The sequence below is a fragment of the Canis aureus genome, chromosome 11 (assembly GCF_053574225.1).
Source record: "Canis aureus isolate CA01 chromosome 11, VMU_Caureus_v.1.0, whole genome shotgun sequence".
In the NCBI taxonomy this organism is placed as follows: domain Eukaryota; kingdom Metazoa; phylum Chordata; class Mammalia; order Carnivora; family Canidae; genus Canis; species Canis aureus.
This window is the reverse complement of record NC_135621.1, coordinates 8,145,424-8,165,798: the sequence shown is the minus strand read 5'-3', so window position 1 is coordinate 8,165,798 and position 20,375 is coordinate 8,145,424. Positions and strand designations below refer to the sequence as shown.

At 47.3% G+C, this 20,375-nt stretch overlaps 1 protein-coding gene across 4 annotated transcripts in view; it reads left to right on the top strand.

Annotated features, from left to right (window-relative positions):
- The window catches only part of PPM1H (protein phosphatase, Mg2+/Mn2+ dependent 1H), a 259,566-nt gene that overhangs the window by 106,239 nt on the left and 132,952 nt on the right, over window positions 1–20,375 (top strand). For all 4 annotated transcript variants that reach the window (XM_077913646.1, XM_077913649.1, XM_077913648.1 and 1 more), the window contains exon 3: window positions 19,273–19,617. In XM_077913646.1, the coding sequence (XP_077769772.1) occupies window positions 19,273–19,617 (345 nt within the window). The remainder of the gene's footprint in view (window positions 1–19,272; window positions 19,618–20,375) is intronic.

Below are 20,375 nucleotides of genomic sequence, written 5' to 3'. Positions count from 1 at the left end.
TCGAAAACCATGACTTGCTGTGCCAGGTAAACCACTGAGCGCTTGCTGTGTATCAGGAACTAGATGCCAAGGATTCAGGGAATAAAATTGACAAAAGTCCTTATGTACAGAGAACTTGTATCCCTTGAGGGAGACAAACAATTAAAATGTATCCCGCGGCGGATAATAAATGCCATGGAGAAGAAAAAGCAGAGATGCAGGAATGTAGGAAATGTGAGATGCATGGGTATTAAAGAAAGTGCCACTGAGAAGATGGTGTTTGGGCACAGACTGGAAAGTGCAGCTATTTGGAAGAACTTTTCTGACATCCTAGACAACTGCAAGGATCCTGAGGCAGGAACAGGCCCGGTGTTTTCCGAATCAGCCAAGAGGCCCATGTGGCTGGAGCAGAGAGTGAAGTGTGAATCGCAGGAGATGTTGTCAGAAAGGCAGTGAGAGTGGGGTAGGGTCATCTGGCAGGACCTGGAGGGCTGTTATCAGGACTCCGGCTTCTGCTCTGAATGAGCAATTTGCCAGCAGGGCATACTGGATGTACTGCTTAAAAGGAGCCATTGACTTTTCCTATTTAGAAGACATCCCTTAATTCAAAGATGGTGGTGCTTAGAAAGGGGAGTGACAGTCTAGGGCGCAGCACAAACCTGTCACCTGCAGGAGACAAGGTACATCTGCCCCTCCCCTCTCTGTGAGTCTGATCCTTCACTGCCTTGAGGGTAAGGAGATGAACTCAGTACAGTTCCAGTCCTCCTAGAGCTGAGTTGACAAGAGACAAAGAGCCAATAACCAGCAGCAAAACAATGGAGTGAGTTTTGAGAGAAAAATTTTATTTTATTTTTTAGTTTTTAAAGTTTTATTTATTTGAGAGAACGCGCTCATGCGAAAGATAGACGTTTAACCGACTGAGCCACCCATGCCTCTAGGAGAAAGATTTTTAAAATCCAGGTTGTTTATAAGCTTAACTCAGATGAGTTAAGAGAGGTGAGGGAATGGGTCAGATTAGGGAATGCTTCCTGGAGAAAGCAACATTAAAGCCATCATTTAAAAAAAAAAAAGTGAATGGGGGGGGCACCTGGTTGATTCCCATCGGTTAGGCACCCAACTCCCCATCTCAGCTCAAGTCTTGATCTCAGGATCATGAGTTCAAGCCCTGCACTGGGCTTCATGCTGGGTGTGGAGCCTACTTAAAAATAAAGCAAAGGAAAAAGTTAATAGAAATTAACCAAGCAAATAAGAAAAAGAGGAGATCCTGACATAAGGAACATGCATATGCGAAGCCAGGTTAGTGTGAAAGCACATGACGCGTGTCTTCTAGTGTCTTGGGGCACCTGTAGTCACTTGGAGGGTGATAAGACAAAAATAAGCAAGCAGGTTTCATACACAAGAGCCATTTAATGCCCTAATAAGATGGAACTTTAACCAAATGATATTAGGGTATAATGAAATCCAGATCTGCTGAAATCCAGCAGGGAGGCTGACTTGGAAAGGCTTGGGGGGCAAACCTAGAGATTGGACACCTCAGAAGGAGACCGGCTCATGCAGAAATATAAGTGAGAAATGATGAAAGCTTGAAATAAGACTGATTGGAGCAAGAGGCAGGCTCAGGAGAGATGAGGTGAGATGAGGTCCCCTCACTGTTGAGGGGACCAGATGACGACCTGCATGGGAGGAAGAGGTTAAAAGGGCAGGTTTCAGCCTTTGGGTGCTGGTCTCTGAAAGTGGACCACTGGCTCAGGCATAGGTTGAAAGGTGAGAGGATGGGCAGAAACGGTGAGGATTCTGACCTTCCAGGTGGAAGTGTTTCGTAGGAAGTTAGAAATAAGGGTTCGGAGCTCAGGAGCACATGTTAGGGAGGATTAGATTTAAGGAGCTTTCAACCCAAAGACATTTCAAGGAGGGAGCTGCAAGGAGGGGAAATAGTTACGCCAGGGGCCACAGAGAGATGAGGTCAAGAAAGATAATGATAAAAATGGCAAATACCATCAGAGGCCAGAAATGGGACAAAAGGATAAATTACAGCATCATTATTTGCACACGTAGAGTTGATAGGCATGAAGGTTGGCACAAAGGAAGTACATGGGCTTTCTCCAGCATGTGATGTATGTGATTAATTTCTCCCTCCTTGGGGCACCTGGATGGCCCAGTCAGACATCTTACTCTTGATTCTGACTCAGGTCATGGTCTCCGGGTCATGGAATGGAGCCCCATGTCGGGCTCTGTGCTCAGCACATAGTCGGCTTGTCCCTCTCCCTCTTCTCCTCCCCTTGCTCATGCATGCTCTTTCTCTCTCAAATAAATAAAATCTTTTTTTTTTTAAATTTATTTATGATAGTCACACACACACAGAGAGAGAGAGAGGCAGAGACACAGGCAGAGGGAGAAGCAGGCTCCATGCACCGGGAGCCCGACGTGGGATTCGATCTCGGGTCTCCAGGATCGCACGTTGGGCCAAAGGCAGGCGCCAAACCGCTGCGCCACCCAGGGATCCCTAAATAAAATCTTTTTTAAAAAAAATTTCTCCCTCCTTTCTTGACCTCTCATTCCCAGTCAACTTAGTAAACACAAGTATTTCCAGAAAACCTCTTCCATGTATAATAATCACCTTCATCTTACTTGAAGATGGAAGAAAACCTAAAACGTCCTGAAGTTTTTATATGTGATGGCATTTCTTATAACCAGGGGCATCTGGGTAGCAAAAAAGATGGGATTTTTCTTCCTGTGGAAAATTATTAGTTGGTACAGAGATTCTAAGGCAACTTTTATCCATCTCTCATGCCAGCTCCTAGAGAATTATCCTATTAGGACAAGTAATCTTTTTAGCCAAAAGAGTCAAATTAATCCTCCTGTTTTAGGGCAGCCCCGGTGGCGCAGCGGTTTGGCGCCACCTGCAGCCTGGGGTGTGATCCTGGAGACCCCAGGATCGAGTCGCACATCGGGCTTCCTGCATGGAGCCTGCGTCTCCCTCTCCCTGTGTCTTGCCTCTCTCTCTGTGTCTATGAATAAATAAATAAAATCTTTAAAGAAAAAAAATCCTCCTGTTTTAAAACAAACTCTTTAAAAAAAAATTAGTGGGTAAAAATAATATAAACTGTTCTGTCTTCCTGGCTCTGTGAGGCATTTACTGAAGGAGTGTTCTTGTGTTCTTTCCTGTAGTACTTGCTGAGTTCTGACCAAAAAAATAAATAAATCAATCACAAGCTAATTTTAGATTCCATCTACATATAAAAGGAAAACATCAGGGGCTAAAGAAGCAATGTTTGAAGGAAGTCATAAAACTTAAAAGAGATACAAATAAAAATTTCGAAGTGTTCGGCACCATAGTATTTTAGCCTAAAGAAATGGAAAAGGAAAGGAAAATGAATTGCTGTGTTCTCCCTTATGAAAATAGTAACAGATCTAGGTGGTGGTTGGTTTTTTTTAATTAGAATTTAGTGATCTAGTGAAATGAATATTTTTTTGAGAAGTAAGGAAGAGAAATTTTGATGTCGCTGGTGAGGAGGATATAAAGGAGGAAATGTTCTATGTCAAGTTCAGGGTGGAATGTTCCCGTGTCTGCCTCCCATCAGCCGGTTTACATGTGAGGAGCCGTGATCCCTCAGGCAGGCTGGCATGAAACAGGTACTCTGCGGCAACGTGCACGGCTCCTGACATTTCCTGTGCCTCGGATTATTTGGGGACACCAGATAGGTGGCTAGGAAAGAGGGGTTGTAAAACGCTAGCACTTCCCAAAGGTACTCCCAAGCACTTTCTCTTAGGAAAGATGCTATAAGCTTGTTGAGGGCAACACCCTATCCAGCAGCCTCCTACCTGCCTCCCACTGAAAGCATTTTATTTAATTAAAGGAAAAAATTTTTAATTTTATTTATTTATTCATGAGAGACCCAGAGAGAGAGACAGAGACTCAGGCAGAGGGAGAAGCAGGCTCCATGCAGGGAGCCCGACGTGGGACTCAGTCCCAGACCCAGGATCACGCCCTGGGCCGAAAGCAGACGCTCAACCGCTGAGCCACCCAGGCATCCCTGAAAGCATTTTAATTAAAGACATCAAGATTTATAGGAACCTAGTCACCGTTGTTAGGTTTTCTCTGCTTTGGGAGATTTGAAGTAGCCTTTATCCACCACACCGAGTGTCCTCTGTAAGGGAAAACATCACTTTTCCAAAGCCTTTGGCTTTTCAGTTCCCATGTACCTGGTCCCTCTGGGAGTGAGGTAAACAGAGGACAACACCAGCTGACTTTTCAGCGGAGGAGAAAACGTCCCCCTCCAAAGGGCACCGCAGAGCCTTTGTATTAAGAGCAGGTGCTCCTGTCTCTAGGTTGCGTGGCTGAGGGGTGGGAGGTGGGCCGTGGAGGCCAGCACCCGGACGTTCCCCCCGCATCTGACTGCCTTTCCCGGCTTGGGAACAGATTGTTTCTGGCCTAAGACTAGACGTGGCCACCTGCCTCCCAGGCCTTTTTCCTTAGGAGCACAGCACCCTTCTGTTGTCTGATTTAGTCAAAACACATCAAAGTATGTGGTTGCAGTGTCCGTTGGTTCAGTGTCTGGTTACGGTAACAGGAGGCGGCTGTGTCCACACGTGGCCGGGCGCAGCAGGCGCCGAAGGCTGACGGCCTTCCTCAGAGGAGGGTAGCCTGGGCCTCCGGAGTGCGAGGGGAGCAGGGGAGCGGGAGCAGACGGCTGGGGAGAGGTGAAAGGGAAACGGGAAGCACTCTTTCTACTCTTTGAACAGAAGATGTGCCATTCTTTTCAGCTGTTTCCTCTCAGAAGGGCTGGCCCCCCGCCCCTCACTCCTGAACATTAAATGAAGGTCGCTCTTGGTTCCACAGTGGCAGCCCTTCTGGAATGTTCGGCCCTCATTAGGCAGTCTGCTTCCCGCAGTCATGTCAGCTATGAAAACAAGAGGGGGAGCCTTTTATTTTTCTCATTGTATGTGTCCCTCTAAATCCTCCCTCTAGTTAAGGTCTTTGTTTTGTGCAAGAATCCATAACCTTTCTATTTATTTCCTTAGATTTTCTGAAGCAAGAGTGCAGTGGTTTCTCTCAAAACTCGCGTCCCTTGGTTCCAGGGCCTCGGACTCTTGCGAGTGATGACGAAGGGTGACTTGAGAACCAGGCCGATGCCAGAGTGACTTTGCAGTGCCCTCCTCAGTGGCGTTGGCTTTCTCGGTGGGCACCGGGCTGGACGGAGGTGTCCACAGTAGCAGGGCGTGCAGCTCCAGCTTGGCTTCACAATCGGTTTTTCCCACTGGGGCACACCCTAAGGCTAAAGGAAAAGAAGCGGTGCTAAGATGGAACTTTTTCCTTGTTTCCCTTGTAATCTGATTTCCCCACAGCTTAGACACGGAGAACATTGTCGAGAGTGATAGCCTCTAGAGACTTTGTCTTCTTCCTTTTTAAATATAATACTCAGCCTTCACGTGCCAGACACAATACGGATCTGTCCGTCACCCAGTATTGATTCACTTAACCTGACACTGTATGGAAGAATGTCCCATCATTATCTTTATTTTACTGACGAGATTGAGGCACGTGCCTGTGAAGTGTGGAGCTTGGGATCAACCGAGGCAGTCTGGCCTCTTGTGACATGCTGCCTCTTTACCCATTAGCTGCAGGGAAATGTGGCAGACAAATGTGTTTGGAAAAGGCTGAAATAAAGGAGGAATAACTCCTCTTTGTGCTGCCGAAGCAGGCACAAAGGAGGAATAACTCCTAATGTAATTTCAGTATGATTTGATGCTAAATAGTATCTCATTTCTATTATGATTTCTCTTTTGACTTAGGAATTGTTTTTTTTTTTTTAAGATTTTATTTATTTGAGAGATTGGCAGGGAGAGGAAGAAGCAGACCCCACCCCCACCCCCAGCTGAGCAGGGAGCCCGACAGGGGGCTCCATCCCAGGACCCTGGGGTCATGACCTTGAGCCTAAGGCAGATGCTTAACCGACTGAGCCACCCAGGCGCCCCTGATTCAGGAGTTATTAGGCACTTTGTCCTGTCGGCTCAGAAACTGGACTCAGGTGAAGAACAGAATGGAAATGAAATTGTTTATCACCTTAGTGTTCTCAGAGTCCACTTTTTCTTGCTAACTTCTCGAAAAACTTGTTTGCATTGAAACCAAGGCAAGAAGAAAAAGCCTTCTGATTGAATAATACTGTGTGTCTAAGTTTAAATCCTCTCACCGCCACTTACTAGATATTAGTTACCTTGTGCAAATGAGTCCAAATCTCAATGCCTCAGTTTCATCATCTCTGAATTGGGGATAATAGCTCCTAGCTCATAGCGCTGTTTGGACTAAATGAGTTAAAAATACAACAGTGCTTAAAATAGTGCCTCTCATGTCGTAAGTGTTCAATTAATATTATCTGTTGCTGTTCTAATAGTGTTGCAGTTGCATTTCAGTATTATTTCACATGCTTTTACTGTAACCTCCTTTTTTTTTTTTTTTGAGAAAGAATGGGGGTGGAGAGGGATAGAGAGAATCTCTATTCAGTGCAGAGCCCAACATCACAACCCTGAGAGCATGACCTGAGCCAAAATCAAGAGTTGAATGTTCAATCACTGAGCTACTCAGGCACTCCTTATTGTAATCTAATTTAGGGGGAGTTTTTGATATGTAAAGTAATAGTTTGAGAACACCCCTGAGCTAATTTTTGAGTCTAGAATAAACCACACGCAATTTAGCCCAAACTGTCACAAACATTATATTTCCTCTCTCTCAGAAATTAGAATTTATTTAATAATGTTTTTAAGATGAGATAGAATGAAAAAAATAAAATGGGGCAGAACGACTGAAATACAAAAAGAAATAGGAAGTGTTTGTGAGGATGTGGAAAAGGAAAAAAAAAAACCTTATGTACTGTTGGTAGGAATGAAAATTGGCGCAGTCACTCTGGAAGACAGTGTAGAGGTTCCTCAAAAAATTAAAAATTAAATTACCATATGATCCAATAATTTCACTTTATTTACTCAGAGAAAATGAAATCATGAATTTGAAAAGATGTATGTACCCCTGTGTTTATTGCAGTTTATTTACAATAGCCAAGTTATGGAAGCAGCCCAAGTATTTATCAATAAGAATAGAAAAAGAAGATGTAGTATGTGTGCGTGTGTATATATATATATATGTGTGTGTGTGTGTGTGTGAATATTACTCAGTCTTACCATTTGCAACAGCATGGATGAACCTAGAGGGTATAATGCTAAGTGAAATAAGTCAGAGCAAGACAAATATCCTATGATTTCACTCATATGGAATTTAAGAACCCAAACAAATGAACAACCAAAAAAGACAGACTCTTAAGTACAGAGAACAAACTGGTGGTTGCCAGGGGATAGGTGAGAGAGATAAAGGGGACTAAGAGTACACTTATCATGATGAGCACTGAGTAATGTATAGGATTGTTGCATCACTACATTGTGCACCTGAAATGAATATAACACTGTACATTAATTATACATGAATACATTTTTTAAAAGATTTTATTTATTAATGAGAGAGAGAGAGGCAGAGACACAGGCAGAGGGAGAAGTAGGCTCCATGCAGGGAGCCCAACGTGGGACTCGATCCTGGATCTCCAGGATCACGCCCAGGGCAAAGGCCCGCTAAACCGCTGAGCCACCCGGGCTGCCCCGAATAAATTTTTTTAATGAAAAAATTTTTTAAATAAAAATTTAATAAGGAAACTAAATTGCCATCTAAAAACAAAAACCGGGATCCCTGGGTGGCGCAGCGGTTTAGCGCCTGCCTTTGGCCCAGGGCGCGATCCTGGAGACCCGGGATCGAATCCCACATCGGGCCTGGTGCATGGAGCCTGCTTCTCCCTCTGCCTGTGTCTCTGCCTCTCTCTCTCTCTCTCTCTCTCTGTGTGACTATCATAAAAAAATAAAATAAAATTTAAAAAAAATAAAAAATAAAAAATAAAAATAAAAAAAAAGTAAAAACAAAAACCAAACTACTAAATGTGCCCCACATCTTATTATTTCATAAAGCAGAGGAATTGAAACAAAAAATTCTGCATTTCATATAGTCAGATCCTGAGAAGGAAGCAGTCCTCATTTTTATGCCTATGAAATTAAGCATTCTTTTCTACTGGAGAACAAAACATCTTAATAATTTATTTAAAAAGAGATATGGTGGGATCCCTGGGTGGCGCAGCGGTTTAGCGCCTGCCTTTGGCCCAGGGTGTGATCCTGGAGACCCGGGATCAAATCCCACATCGGGCTCCTGGTGCATGGAGCCTGCTTCTCCCTCTGCCTATGTCTCCGCCTCTCTCTCTCTCTCTCTGTCTCTGTGTGTGACTATCATAAATAAATAAAAAATTTAAATAAATAAAAATAAATAAAAATAAAAAGAGATATGGTAAAAAAAAAAAAAAAAGTACACTGCAAGGGCATTGATGCCAAGTGCACAGCATTAGGGATGGGCCCTAGGGATGACTTTAATGAAGTTACTCAAATTTCCTGCGTCTGCTTTGTCATTGCCTTACTTTTCTCCCCATTCTGTGTTACCCTGAGGATCAGAGCTGGAGATTTCAATCAAGTGCTGTGGATGAAATGCCTAAAACAGATCCTCCAGATTCTGAATTATCATCTTCATTGTGTGGTACCTTGAAAACTGGCCAGAAACTATGGAAATCAAGCGGTATAGTAGCTTAGAGTGGGGAGTCAGAAGACTGGCAACTGTGTCATTGCCTAATGGGAAATCAGTGGTTCTTTTTCTTTGGCAGTGAGGAAGGAGGGAGGCAAGAACATCCTGTGCTCATAGGAAGCCTTTTGTAAAAACAACCATGGAACTTAACTCAAAGTAAAATTTCCACCTTTGTGGTACTCTCTTTGTGTTACTGAAAACGAAATCCCCTCCCTAGATTTCTAAATTCCAGCACCATTTGGTGTATGATAAGGGAAGATGAGTGTCAAATGAGCTGAATTACCTGTATCTTCAGGGAACACAGCTAAGAGGACAACCACTTATTTCCATTTTTCTATGAGTAGCAATCTCCAAACCATGTGTATGAGTACGTACCCTCAACGTATTTGTTCATTTCATAATATACAACTCTACTACTATATGGCCATATTTTTTATGTGTATTTAGTGATTATAAAAATATATTAGTTTAAAAATAATTTGAAGGCAATAAAGATGAAAAGGAAACATTTTAAAATAATCACCACTAACAGTCATGCGATTTTTATTATATGTCAGGCATTGTTCTAAATATTTTTCCCACAGTAACTCATTTTTTGTCTTGCCAACTGCAGAGACTTCATGTTCCCATCAGCTAATACCTCAAGGCAGAAGTCATCATTCACAGTAGCAGCTCCAGTTCCATATTTCAGCTGTCCCTTTTAGCATTTCTGCTACTTTTGATTAGAACGATTATTCCTGTTGTCAGGTATGACTAGATTGTCATTACTTGGAGTCGGATGTGCCCGCTGTGATGTATTCTCATTTGCTCACGTGTGTTCTATCAGCAGTTTCAGTGCATGGATTTTTTAAACACCTGTTGTCCACGTTGTAACGGATGATCTAGTTAAAAATTTAGTAGTGTGATGCACAAGACCACTTAGTTGGGGACACACGTTATGGAGCAAAGAGTTGCACAATGTGCCAAAGCCAGCGGGTGCATCAGAACATCAGGGTTCCCTGCTTGACGTGGAGCCGGCTGGCTTACATACCACGTGAGGGCGCCAGTGTCAGTTCCTAAGAGAAACAACTAGCAAAGCTTCATTTCTTCTCCAGCTCTAGAAGAAACGTGAAAGAATTTATCATTTTCCTCTTATGTGCTGATGGATCATTTTTTAACTCACCACCACCCCCACCCCACCCCAAGCTTTGTGTGCTTTCTGGTGGAGGATGGGGTGACCAAGGGGGCTTGCACACCCATAGAGCTCTGTGCAGTGAGAGAACAGAGAGGCCTGGCCTCTTGACACTGGCACAGATGTGTCAGGCCTCACTCCCTGGTCTTCTTTTTGTTTCCTGCCTCTCACATCACAGCACTTCTGTCAAGCTCCACAGGAAACATCTGAGGTTTTGTCTAGAATCTCCCTTTTTTTTTTTTTTTTTTTTTTTGGTCAGCACGCCATAAGAGGGGCTACCTCACTGCCTCCCAGATGGCTCACAAAGGCTCTTGCCTGTGGGTTCCCCAGAGTTGAGGTGCACATAATGTGGCTCCTTTTTTGACAGAGCGCAGCGTAGGCTACCGATTTTTGATGCCCCTGATTAGCTGTGCTGTAATTATAGCAGAAGCTGGATGGATGCAAGCCGCTTGTATCAAGAATTATGTCAGGAGCTGGTTCAGGGGATAAATCTCTGTTTGGAGCAGTTTTATATTTGTTAAAAGGCCCAAGGGACCCTTCCCAGTCCAAAGCTCTTATTTAAGTTCTGGCATTAGAGATGATCATGGAAATGGGAAAAAGAAAATAAGAAAATATTATTAAAAATTAGGCTCTACGACTTTTGAAAAAGAAAGATGTAATATCGGGCCTACTTCAGAGAAATCCTGAAAGAGAAACTATGAACTTTAAGTTTCCAACCTGTCACTCTCTGAAATCTTCTTTTATCTGGCTGCAGATGTATTCCTGAAAAGGGATGGCCGTGTGTGTATTGTAAGGTACACACAGGTCTGTCTGTCTTTATCTTTATCTCTTTCTTTCAAATCAGAATGCAATAAGAAAACTGCTTCAGCATTATTCTTTTTGTAAGACATAAGTGATGGCTGCCAAACTGAAGTGTGCGGTAAGTCAGGAAAGGGTTCAGTATTGCTTTTCCTAAAACAGAGTGCATGTTTAACTCCTGTTCGTCTGGAGCAAAAACAAGGTAAACATTTGTTAAAATATAACAGTAATGTGAAATTCATTATGTCAAGAGCATGTTACTCCAGATTTGAGGGGGTTGATTTTTCAGGTTTAGAACTTTGCATCCTGGGATGGTTGCCCCAGCAATGTTTTCTGATCCTACCAGAGATTAATGCAGGGCCAGTGTCAGAAGTTTTGTTGATCAGCTGGTGGCCCAAGGTACGATGCAGTCATGAATCAGCGACAAGGTGAAATAAGGCTGGAGTGCTAAAGGCTACAGGGTGACAGAAGCCAGGGAGGCAATGACACAGAGTTGTATGTATTGGGAAATTGGAAAGATCTCTTAACTTGGAATCTGAAGGACCAGGTTCAAATCCTGGTGTCACCACATAGCGGGAGTTACTTAACTGTGCCCTGGTTAAATCACGGGCAAAATGGGATGGTGATGCCCATTTTGTGGCGGTGTGGCGGAGAGTAAACCCGGTAGGTGATCAGTAGGTGTCCTTAGACGTCTCCTAGGGGAAGTGATTCAGGAAGAAGAGACATAAAGGGAGCTGGACAGTGGAGGAACGTGAGCACCCCGTCTGGCAGGGTCAAAAGTAGGGAGCCGCCGTGGATGGCTTGCTCTCCCTGCCTGCTCATCGTTCCCCCGGGCCATTTAACAGTGAGTGTGAGTAATTGCTCTCCTAGTTTTTTTGTTCTTTGGTATGCTGGACACTGCTACCCATTTTATTATATAAAAAATTAATATGTCTCATTAACCTTTTGAATGTGCACTGTTATGAATTTCAGCATACGTATAGATTCGTGTAATCCCACCAGTCAGGATACAACATTCCCATCACTAAGACCCCTTCCTCATGGCATCTCTTGATGGCCCCACTCTTTCCCTGTCCACCCGCCCCGCCTCCTATAACCCACGATGGCCTGAACATTTAATACATGTTACCTGCTCCTGTGGCACCACACACGTCCCCTCTCTAGCACACCTGTTCACGTTCCGGACTCTTAGGCTCAAGAGTTGGGAACATGGTTTTTTTCTTCCTCTCTCCCACCTCCCCAGTACCCAGCATGAGCCTGGCACATAGCAGACTCTGAGACGTGTGTTAAAAGAATGAATCGTTACTCTCTGTGTCCTAGTCTCATCTTGGTCTGTAAATAAGGAAACAGGTGAGAGGAGTTAGGAAAGGTGCCCAAGATCACATCATAGTAAGTTCACGAACCCAGGTTGCTCTCGATTTGACGGCTGTGCTCTTCCTCTGCCAAGACCTATCACCACAGATAGGATTTGTGTTAACTCATTTGCAGGTGCATACATGAATTATCCAACTTTTCAAAGCACCATTGTATGTTGGTATATTTGCACCAGTGACAAAGTTAGCCTTGGACTGTTAGTGTAAACCGCAAAACCCTGTGTATTTACCATATAAGCTCAGAATGCTGTTCTCTGAGCTGATACCAAACTAAGGAGGCATTCCTTCCTTCTAACGTGACTAACCACGTGGGGGGTGTGCGGTGGCTTCGGCTGTGGGAGGATGTGTGTGGTGGGGTGGGCAGAGGATGTTGAAAGGAGCCACAGCCTTCTCTTCCCTCTTTTGGGGCCTTGGCTTGAGCCAAGCAGGTGGAGAACACAGCTCTCCACGTTCCCACGTGCGTGTCTAGCCTTTCGGGCACTGGTTCAAAGGATAGAGCGATAGCAGATTGTACAACCAATCCAGCAGCGCATGGGGGCTGAAGAAACTGTGTGGTTTCCAGCAGTTCAGTCCGCCAGAGAGAGGAATATGGTGCCTGTTGGGGTTTTTTGTTTTTTAATCTTCCTGGGAGGGCGGGGGCGGGGAGGAGTCTCCATAGCTTAGAAGAGAATAGTATGTGTTTCAAACTGGTCCTGTAGGGCCACAAGGCTCAGCTGGTCCCTTTGGTTTCCTTGAAGCAACTGTGAGGTTCCCACAGCCCTGCATCCAGGCTGCCTAGGTCAGGAGCACTGACAAAGAGCGAGAGAGGGCACAGGGGAAGGAGTAGCAACTAGAGCATGCAGGACCCGTAAGCCACGTGAGGATCCAGGAGACCCAGGGCAGTAGGGAGTCCTTGAAGGTCCTCTTCTGTGCAGTGATGAAATAGATGTGTGTTTGCGATTAAATTGAAGATGTGAGACACTTTAAAAGCATCCTGTTTATACTCCTTGGGATCTTTCAGACCTCCCCCGACATGATTGTAGGCCCTTGATCCTGGTGTGACGTTCAGGAATTCGTTCTTTCCTCCAGGTTCTCAGATCCAACTTTATACATCAAACCAGACATTCCTACCTGATGGCATTTGATGGCATTGTTTTGAATAGAGAATGGGGTCCTTGGGTCTTTTTCGAAAGGAGTGTATGGCACATCCTGTTTGCTCATGCCACTTTCAGAAGTAGATTTGTATTCTTTGTTATGCTCTTGGTTCCATTTCTTTTTTTTTAATTTTTTTTAAAGATTTTATTTATTTATTCATGAGAGACAGAGAAAGAGAGAGAGGCAGAGACACAGGCAGAGGGAGAAGCAGGCTCCATGCAGGGAGCTCGATGTGGGACTTGATCCCGGGACTCCAGGATCGCGCCCTGGGCTGCATGTGGTGCTAAACTACTGGGCCACCGGGGCCGCCCCTCTTGGTTCCATTTCAAGCACCATATGGCCCATTCCAGCCTCATGCCGTTCTTTGAAATGTGTTGTGAGGTTGTTAGTCTCCTCTCTAGGCCCACGAATCCCATCCTGACCGAGGCCCTCTTCGCCTCAGGACACTTCTCTGCAAGCCTCTCAAATTCTAGTGCTTCCTTCTTGCAGCACAGTGCGTGATGCCATGGGATTGGCACTTCTTAAGCCTGGCCGTCACCTTGTTCTTCTGTGCAGAGGCGTTTCAAATTCAAGAGCCCAGAATCTCACTCCAAGCTGACTTAGCCCTCGAGGTTGGTCTTCCTCAGGCCACCGTCCACAGGGGCCATATACAATCCCCTTTTCACCTGCACTGCCTATTAGTTGCCCACCCCTTTTCCAAAATATTCTTTCAGTTTACCACTGCCCAACCAGGTCACCAGACACGCACAATTTGATGAGTGCTGCAGTAGGAGTGGGGGCCTCCAGGAGGAGGTGATATTTAAGACGAGGGCTAGGTGAGGGGCTAGTAGTGCTCTGTGATGAGCTACAAGTGCCACCCATGGTTTGGTGAGTGGGATTTGGAGGGACGGGCTGTGAAGGGAGAGTCGGAGACTACTTCAGAGATTACAAACATAGCCCAGGCTATGAAGGAGGAGGTGGTTAAGCTGGCAAAGGAAATAGGGTCAGATTTTGTGTTTTAGAAAAAAATCACTCTGGTAACAACTCCGGTGGCCGAGAGGAGAAGCAGAGGTGAGTGGCACGTGGGCAAGAGAGCAACGTTCCCTCCTGGGCCGGCGCAAGGGTACTGAGCTCGGCAGGGGTGGGCGGCCCGAGCATGGAGCCTGCTCCCAGCTCCCAGCTGCATCCCTCAGTAGGTGCTAACCTCCAGCAGTTGGACTCTCTGGTCCTCCCCTATAGGGTGCGCGTCGTAGCCGTACCTCATAGGGTGGCTCTTCTCAGGATGGACTGTTGTGGGACCAACCGAGCTAATGTTTACAAAGCATTTTGGTTACCGCCTGGCTCTGCAAGGCTTATTAAGTGACGGGAAGGGTGCCGTAGCCCCGTAACTCGATGTCTCTGTGACTTTATGGTCCCTTAGACCTTAAGAGCTGAGTGGCCATCTAAAGCCTGAGGGAGGGCCCCCTTGGTGGTTGCAGTTTCCCCAATAACACATCACTCACCCCAAGTTCCCTGCCATAGGAGGACACTCAAGATTCTGAAATCTCTTGATGAATTTGGTTTTACCTAGTTCAAAAGCTGTCAAAATGTGTTAGAAACAGTTGAAGTAATAGTCAAAGGGACTTATTAATCATTCAAACACCGCCCCCCCCCCCGCCCCGCCCCGTCCTCTTTTCTAAGGTACCACTTCGGAAACAAGAAACAGTTTGGACACTGCTGTTCTGGTCAAGTCAGGGAGATGTAAGTGACTCACCCAAGGTCACACAGAGAGCTGATGGCAGATTTTTTTTTTAAAGATTTATTTATTTATTTATTCGTGAGAGAGAGAGGGCGGGGGGGGGGGGGCAGAGACAGAAGCAGGCTCCATGCAGGGAGCCCAACGCGGGACTTCATCCCGGGACTCCAGGATCATGCCCTGGGCGGAAGGCAGGTGCTAAACTGCTGAGCCACCCAGGGATACCCCCTGATGGCAGATTTGAGGCTGGAACTGCTTAGTGGCTCCGTCCCTCCCTATTAGATCAGAGGCTCTCAATTTTGGCAGCTCTTGAGACTCCCCTGCGGAGCTTAAAATAGATCAGTGATAGGACCCCACCTTTAGAGATAGTGACTGATGGTGTGAGAGTGAAGCCCTGCATCAGACGGCGCTAGATTTATTCAGTCTTTAGTGACAAACTTTCTTTATGTAAAAACTCTTACACATTTGAGCTGTGAAAATTATTAATTGCATTTTTAAAAATAACCGTACCAGCGTTTCTAGCATAGCCATGCAAAGGTGTTCTCAAAAGCAGGGTGTTAATAAAAACCATTTCATTTCCAAAAAAAAAAAGGCAGGGTGTTGCCCCTCTGGGCTCTGCTTCACTAGTCCCCCACCCCCCTTCCCGCCCCCAGGTTTTCTCTTGACTGCTTAAAAATTGCCCAGATATTTTATCAGAGGATTGTTGCAGTGCCTTCAGAATGCTTTGCCTCATTGAAGGAAATGGTTGGATTGCTCGTCAGAAAAATGCCAGAGTTGCTTTTTAAAAAAATGTAGTAGCATCGCATTGCAGTGAGGCTCCTTATTTCACGGGGTTTGATCTTCTTTGATTCAAATCATGGTTCTGGAAACAAGATACGTTAGGTGTAACAGAATCTGTGCCCAGACACGGACACAGCCGCACAATTGCTCCTATTCCATCCCTCACCTGCCCCTGCCACAGCTTCCTTAAAGGTGTTTACTGGGTTTCCATTTAAATCAACTGCAGAAGGACTGGGTGTGCGGGTTTTATTCAGGCAGCCTTGGGGCCTTTGGGGAATTGGATGTTGTAAGCAAGAAATCCTTTTCTGTTGCCCCTTTTCCCTAGTTGTAGGAATGTAATACGGCAACGCGTGCTTCACTAATGGGGCAAGTAACCAGAGCTAGTGGTGAGTAAAAATCACGCTATCATTGCAAAGTAATGATGAGCATAAACAATCCTGCAGGCTGTGTGGAATGACAGTGCATCATTTCCATTTGTGAGCAAGTCAGAGGAACTGCTAATCCCACTGTGCTTGGTTGCCTTGCATTGATAATAATAGGAAATGCTAAATTTCAGAGGTTGGTGAAAATAGAGATTCCTAGATTCAGCGAATTCGATCCACAGATGCCCTAAATTAAGAACATTTTCCAAGGGGTTCAGTTTTATTTCTGGTTGATAACCACTTGTACCTACTTCTAATTCTTTGTGTGTGTGTGTGCATGCGCTCTTGCATTCCTTATCTCACACTCCTCCTTCCCTCCACGCATGCCCCAAGTCCCAGAATACTAGATAAACCGGCACGTCCTTTCATCGCCTTGTGCCCAGTCCTGTTACAGAGGCTAGCAACAGTGGCTTCTCAAAATGTCATGAGGCCCACGTGGCGGGGAGCCCCGAGGGCAGGCTGTTCAGGGCCTGTGCAGCACCCCAAGCAAGACAGCAGGGGCCCCGGCTCCTTCAGACTTCCCGACCCACTACACTGATCTATAGCTCTCAGCCCTTTTTGCAAGAGATTCATTACCTAGCGACTCCCTGGGTATAAATCACCATTTGAACCTCGTGAAACACCCCCATAAGGAGCCCTCGCCCGCTGTTTACTTAGTAGGCAACCGTGGCCCAGGGATGTCCCACTCCGGAGTGACCCACCCAGGGTCTAACGCCTGCACCGCCTCCCTGATCTGGGCCCACCAAGATCACTCCCATGATCGGCAGTGAAGATGCCACTAGAACTAAACTCTTGTACCTTTGAAGTTCTTGTTCTTTCTACTGTCCTCTGAGTTCGAGTGCTTTTAGTTGTTCATAAGTGCTTGTTACTGTCTGAATTTGAATGTCTTTTTAGCGTGTTATTCAACACCTGGCAGACATCCTAACTTTTACTCTGTCCTAATCCCCACAGCATAGCCTGAGTGATCATTTAAAAACATAAATTAAGTTTGTCACCCCCACCTCAGTCAATAGCTTTTTGTTACTCTTAGGCTAAAGCCAAGATCCTTCATGTGTCCTGGAAGGATGGGGTACTCTGGCTCCCACATCCCTGCACAGCCTCATCTCTCCCCCCAACCCCACCTTTCCTGCATCACCCCTCTATTCAGTCATGTGGTTCAGTCTCCACTAACACATCATGCACCTTTCTACCACAGGGCCTTGGCATCTGCTCTTTCTACTGCCTGGTGGTCTCTCCTCATTATCTTGTGAACTTCCAAACAGCTACTAGGTTGCCTGCGTGTCCCCAGGTAAACTCCTCCAAGTGCCCCTCTGCAAGCTGGCCTTCTGGCATCAAGAACCTCTCCTTATAGCCCTGACCAGAATTGTGATCTTATGTTTGTTTGTGTGATTATTTCATCAGTATGTGTCTTCTCCACTGGATTAAGGTCAGACCATATTGGGGATGCCTGGGTGGTTCAGCGGTTGACGTCTGCCTTCAGCCCAGGGTGTGATCCCAGAGTCTTGGGACCGAGTCCTGCATCAGGCTCCCTGCATGGAGCCTGCTTCTCCCTCTGCCTTGTCTCTGCCTCTCTGTGTGTCTCTCATGAATAAATAAATAAAATCCTAAAAAATCAGACCATATCTGTTATCTCTTCCAGCCATTTTTTTTTTATCCCCAGGATCCACTTTGCACCTGTCATATAGGGAATGCTCAGTATTTGTTCACTGAAAATCAACTTTTTTTCTCAGCACATGGCACAGAATTGAATAAAAGTGAAATTTAAAGGGCACAAATGGAGTAATGGCGTAGGTCACCATAACTGTACAGTACTTTCCAGCATCATTCTAAGGTAGAATAAAAGAATTTTATATAATGGCTTTTGCTAGCAAAGGATTCAGTATTCATTGCTGTGGGGTAGATATGCCAATAGTCAGAGGTGGGTGTTCTATGCACCCTACCTGTTTAACTACCTATGCATCTTACCTATGTAATTAATTAATGCAATTAATTTAAGCTCACAAGAGCTTAATGTGTATTTCAAACATAGTTCTTAAAAACATTGATTTGAAACAGTCTAGAAATAATTCAGAGACTAAATCCATACTAGATGAGGGTACACGGGAATGCGGAACTTTAGGGTAGGAAGAGGAAACAAAGATGCTGAGTACCAGCTGGGAAAGTGAGGGAGGCAGGAAATAAGAGAAAGAGATTTGAATTGGCTGCATCTTAGACTGGGTGTCGAAGGAAAACATGCTCTAAAAATACAGGATGTAGACCAAAGAGAGCGAAAGGGCTCTAAAGGGGGGAAATGGGCCTGCCGGTTTCCCCATGAAGAGCCTGCAGAAAGAGCGTAGCTTTCCCCAAGGACTCCAGGCCCCACGTGCTCTGGGGCTGCAGGAGGGAAGTGACCAGTTGGACGGCAAAGCTGGGCTCGGGAGGACTTAGCTGGTGGCACGGGGCCCTACCTCACCCCTCCACACAGCGAATCCCGGTAGATCTCGCCACCAGGGAGCAGCTGGGCTTGCAGGGCATCGTGGGCTCCTGGCCTGGGCTGAGAAGCACAGAGCGCTGCACCCCTGGGCCGGTGCGGGCAGCAGGGTCACTTCCCCTGGACTGGTGCAGGCAGCAGGGTCACCTCCCCGGGCAGGTGCAGGCAGCAGGGTCACCTCCCCGGGCAGGTGCAGGCAGCAGGGTCACCTCCCCGGGCTGGTGCGGACAGCAGGAACACCTCCCCGGGCTGGTGCAGACAGCAGGGTCACCTCCCCGGGCTGGTGCGGACAGCAGGGTCACCTCCCCGGGCTGGTGCGGACAGCAGGGACACCTCCCCGGGCTGGTGCGGACAGCAGGGTCACCTCCCCGGGCTGGTGCGGACAGCAGGGTCACCTCCCCGGGCTGGTGCAGGCAGCAGGGTCACCTCCTTGGGCTGGTGCGGACAGCAGGGTCACCTCCCCGGGCTGGTATGGGCAGCAGGGACACCTCCCCCAGGCTGGCGGGAACAGCAGGGACACCTCCCCCCAGGCAGGTACAGGCAGCAGGGATACCTCTCTGGGCTGGTGTGGGCATCAGGGTCACCTCCCTGGGCTGGTGGGGACAGCAGGGACACAGCCTGAGCACCTGTGCCATGTTTGGACTCCACTGTTTGCCAGCCTGAGACCGGCCACCAAGCAGATGCGCTGAGCGCCCTGCCTCGCGGGGTGCATGGGACCCTGGGAAGTAACCAGCACGGTTCTCACCCCTTGTCGCCTCTCCCCCACCCCCAGGAATCGGAAGGCGTTTCCTGTCACTACTGGTCGCTGTTCGACGGTCACGCGGGCTCCGGGGCTGCCGTGGTGGCCTCCCGCCTGCTGCAGCAGCACGTCGCCGAGCAGCTGCAGGACATCGTGGAGATCCTCAAGAACTCTGCCGTCCTGCCACCCACCTGCCTGGGCGAGGAGCCCGAGGGCACCCCGGCCCACAGCCGTGCCCTGACCCGCGCCGCCTCGCTCCGCGGAGGGGTGGGCGCCCCCGGCTCCCCCGGCACCCCTCCCACACGCTTCTTCACCGAGAAGAAGATCCCGCACGAAAGCCTGGTCATCGGGGCCCTGGAGAGTGCCTTCAAGGAGATGGTAGGTGGGCGGGGGGGGGAGACCCAGGGGTGGGAGGCCTCACCCAGGCCAGACCCGGGTCCCCTGCACTTGGGTGGCTGCGCTTGGCCTTCTCCCCTTGATAGCAGGCCTTCCGGCCTCAGCACAGGTTGGCCCAGAGTCCCCGGCCTGGGGCGCTGGCAAAAGTTAAAAAGATGAAAGTGGGGGGCGGGGGGCAGCCTTGAGGTACCAGGCCGTTTACACGTAGGCAGTCGTGCTTCCCCTTCTGCGGACTCTGATGCCAGCTGGTAGGCTGCCACTGCATCAAAAGGCGAGCGTCCTTGCCATCTGCACATGTGTACCATTCCAGGTGTTTGGGGGGAACAGAGCTTTGACCAAAGGGCCCAGAAATACCTTTCCTGCACAAATGTGCTCTGAGAACAGCTCTTACCACGATTGGCCATGTGGTTCTTAATGCTTGTTGCGGGGTGGGGGTGGGTACCTGCTGGAGGAGAATCGAGGGGCCAGTACCCGAAACCAATTGCTTTACTGGGGAGCAGGGATTTGTGTGTACATCGAGATTTGGACGTGTCTGGTCAAAGAACTGAGCCTCACCCCCTCTCAGCCTCCGCCCCGAGAACACGCATGCGATCAACGGCGCGCAGCTGCTCTCACCGCGTGCCCTGTCGCGCGGCCTGGCGAGGGCCACCCCCATACTACCCACTTCCCTCTCCGAGCTCCCACTCTGCTGAGGCAATTATTTTGGGTCGAGAGATCTTTTCCTTCCTGAGCACCAGCCT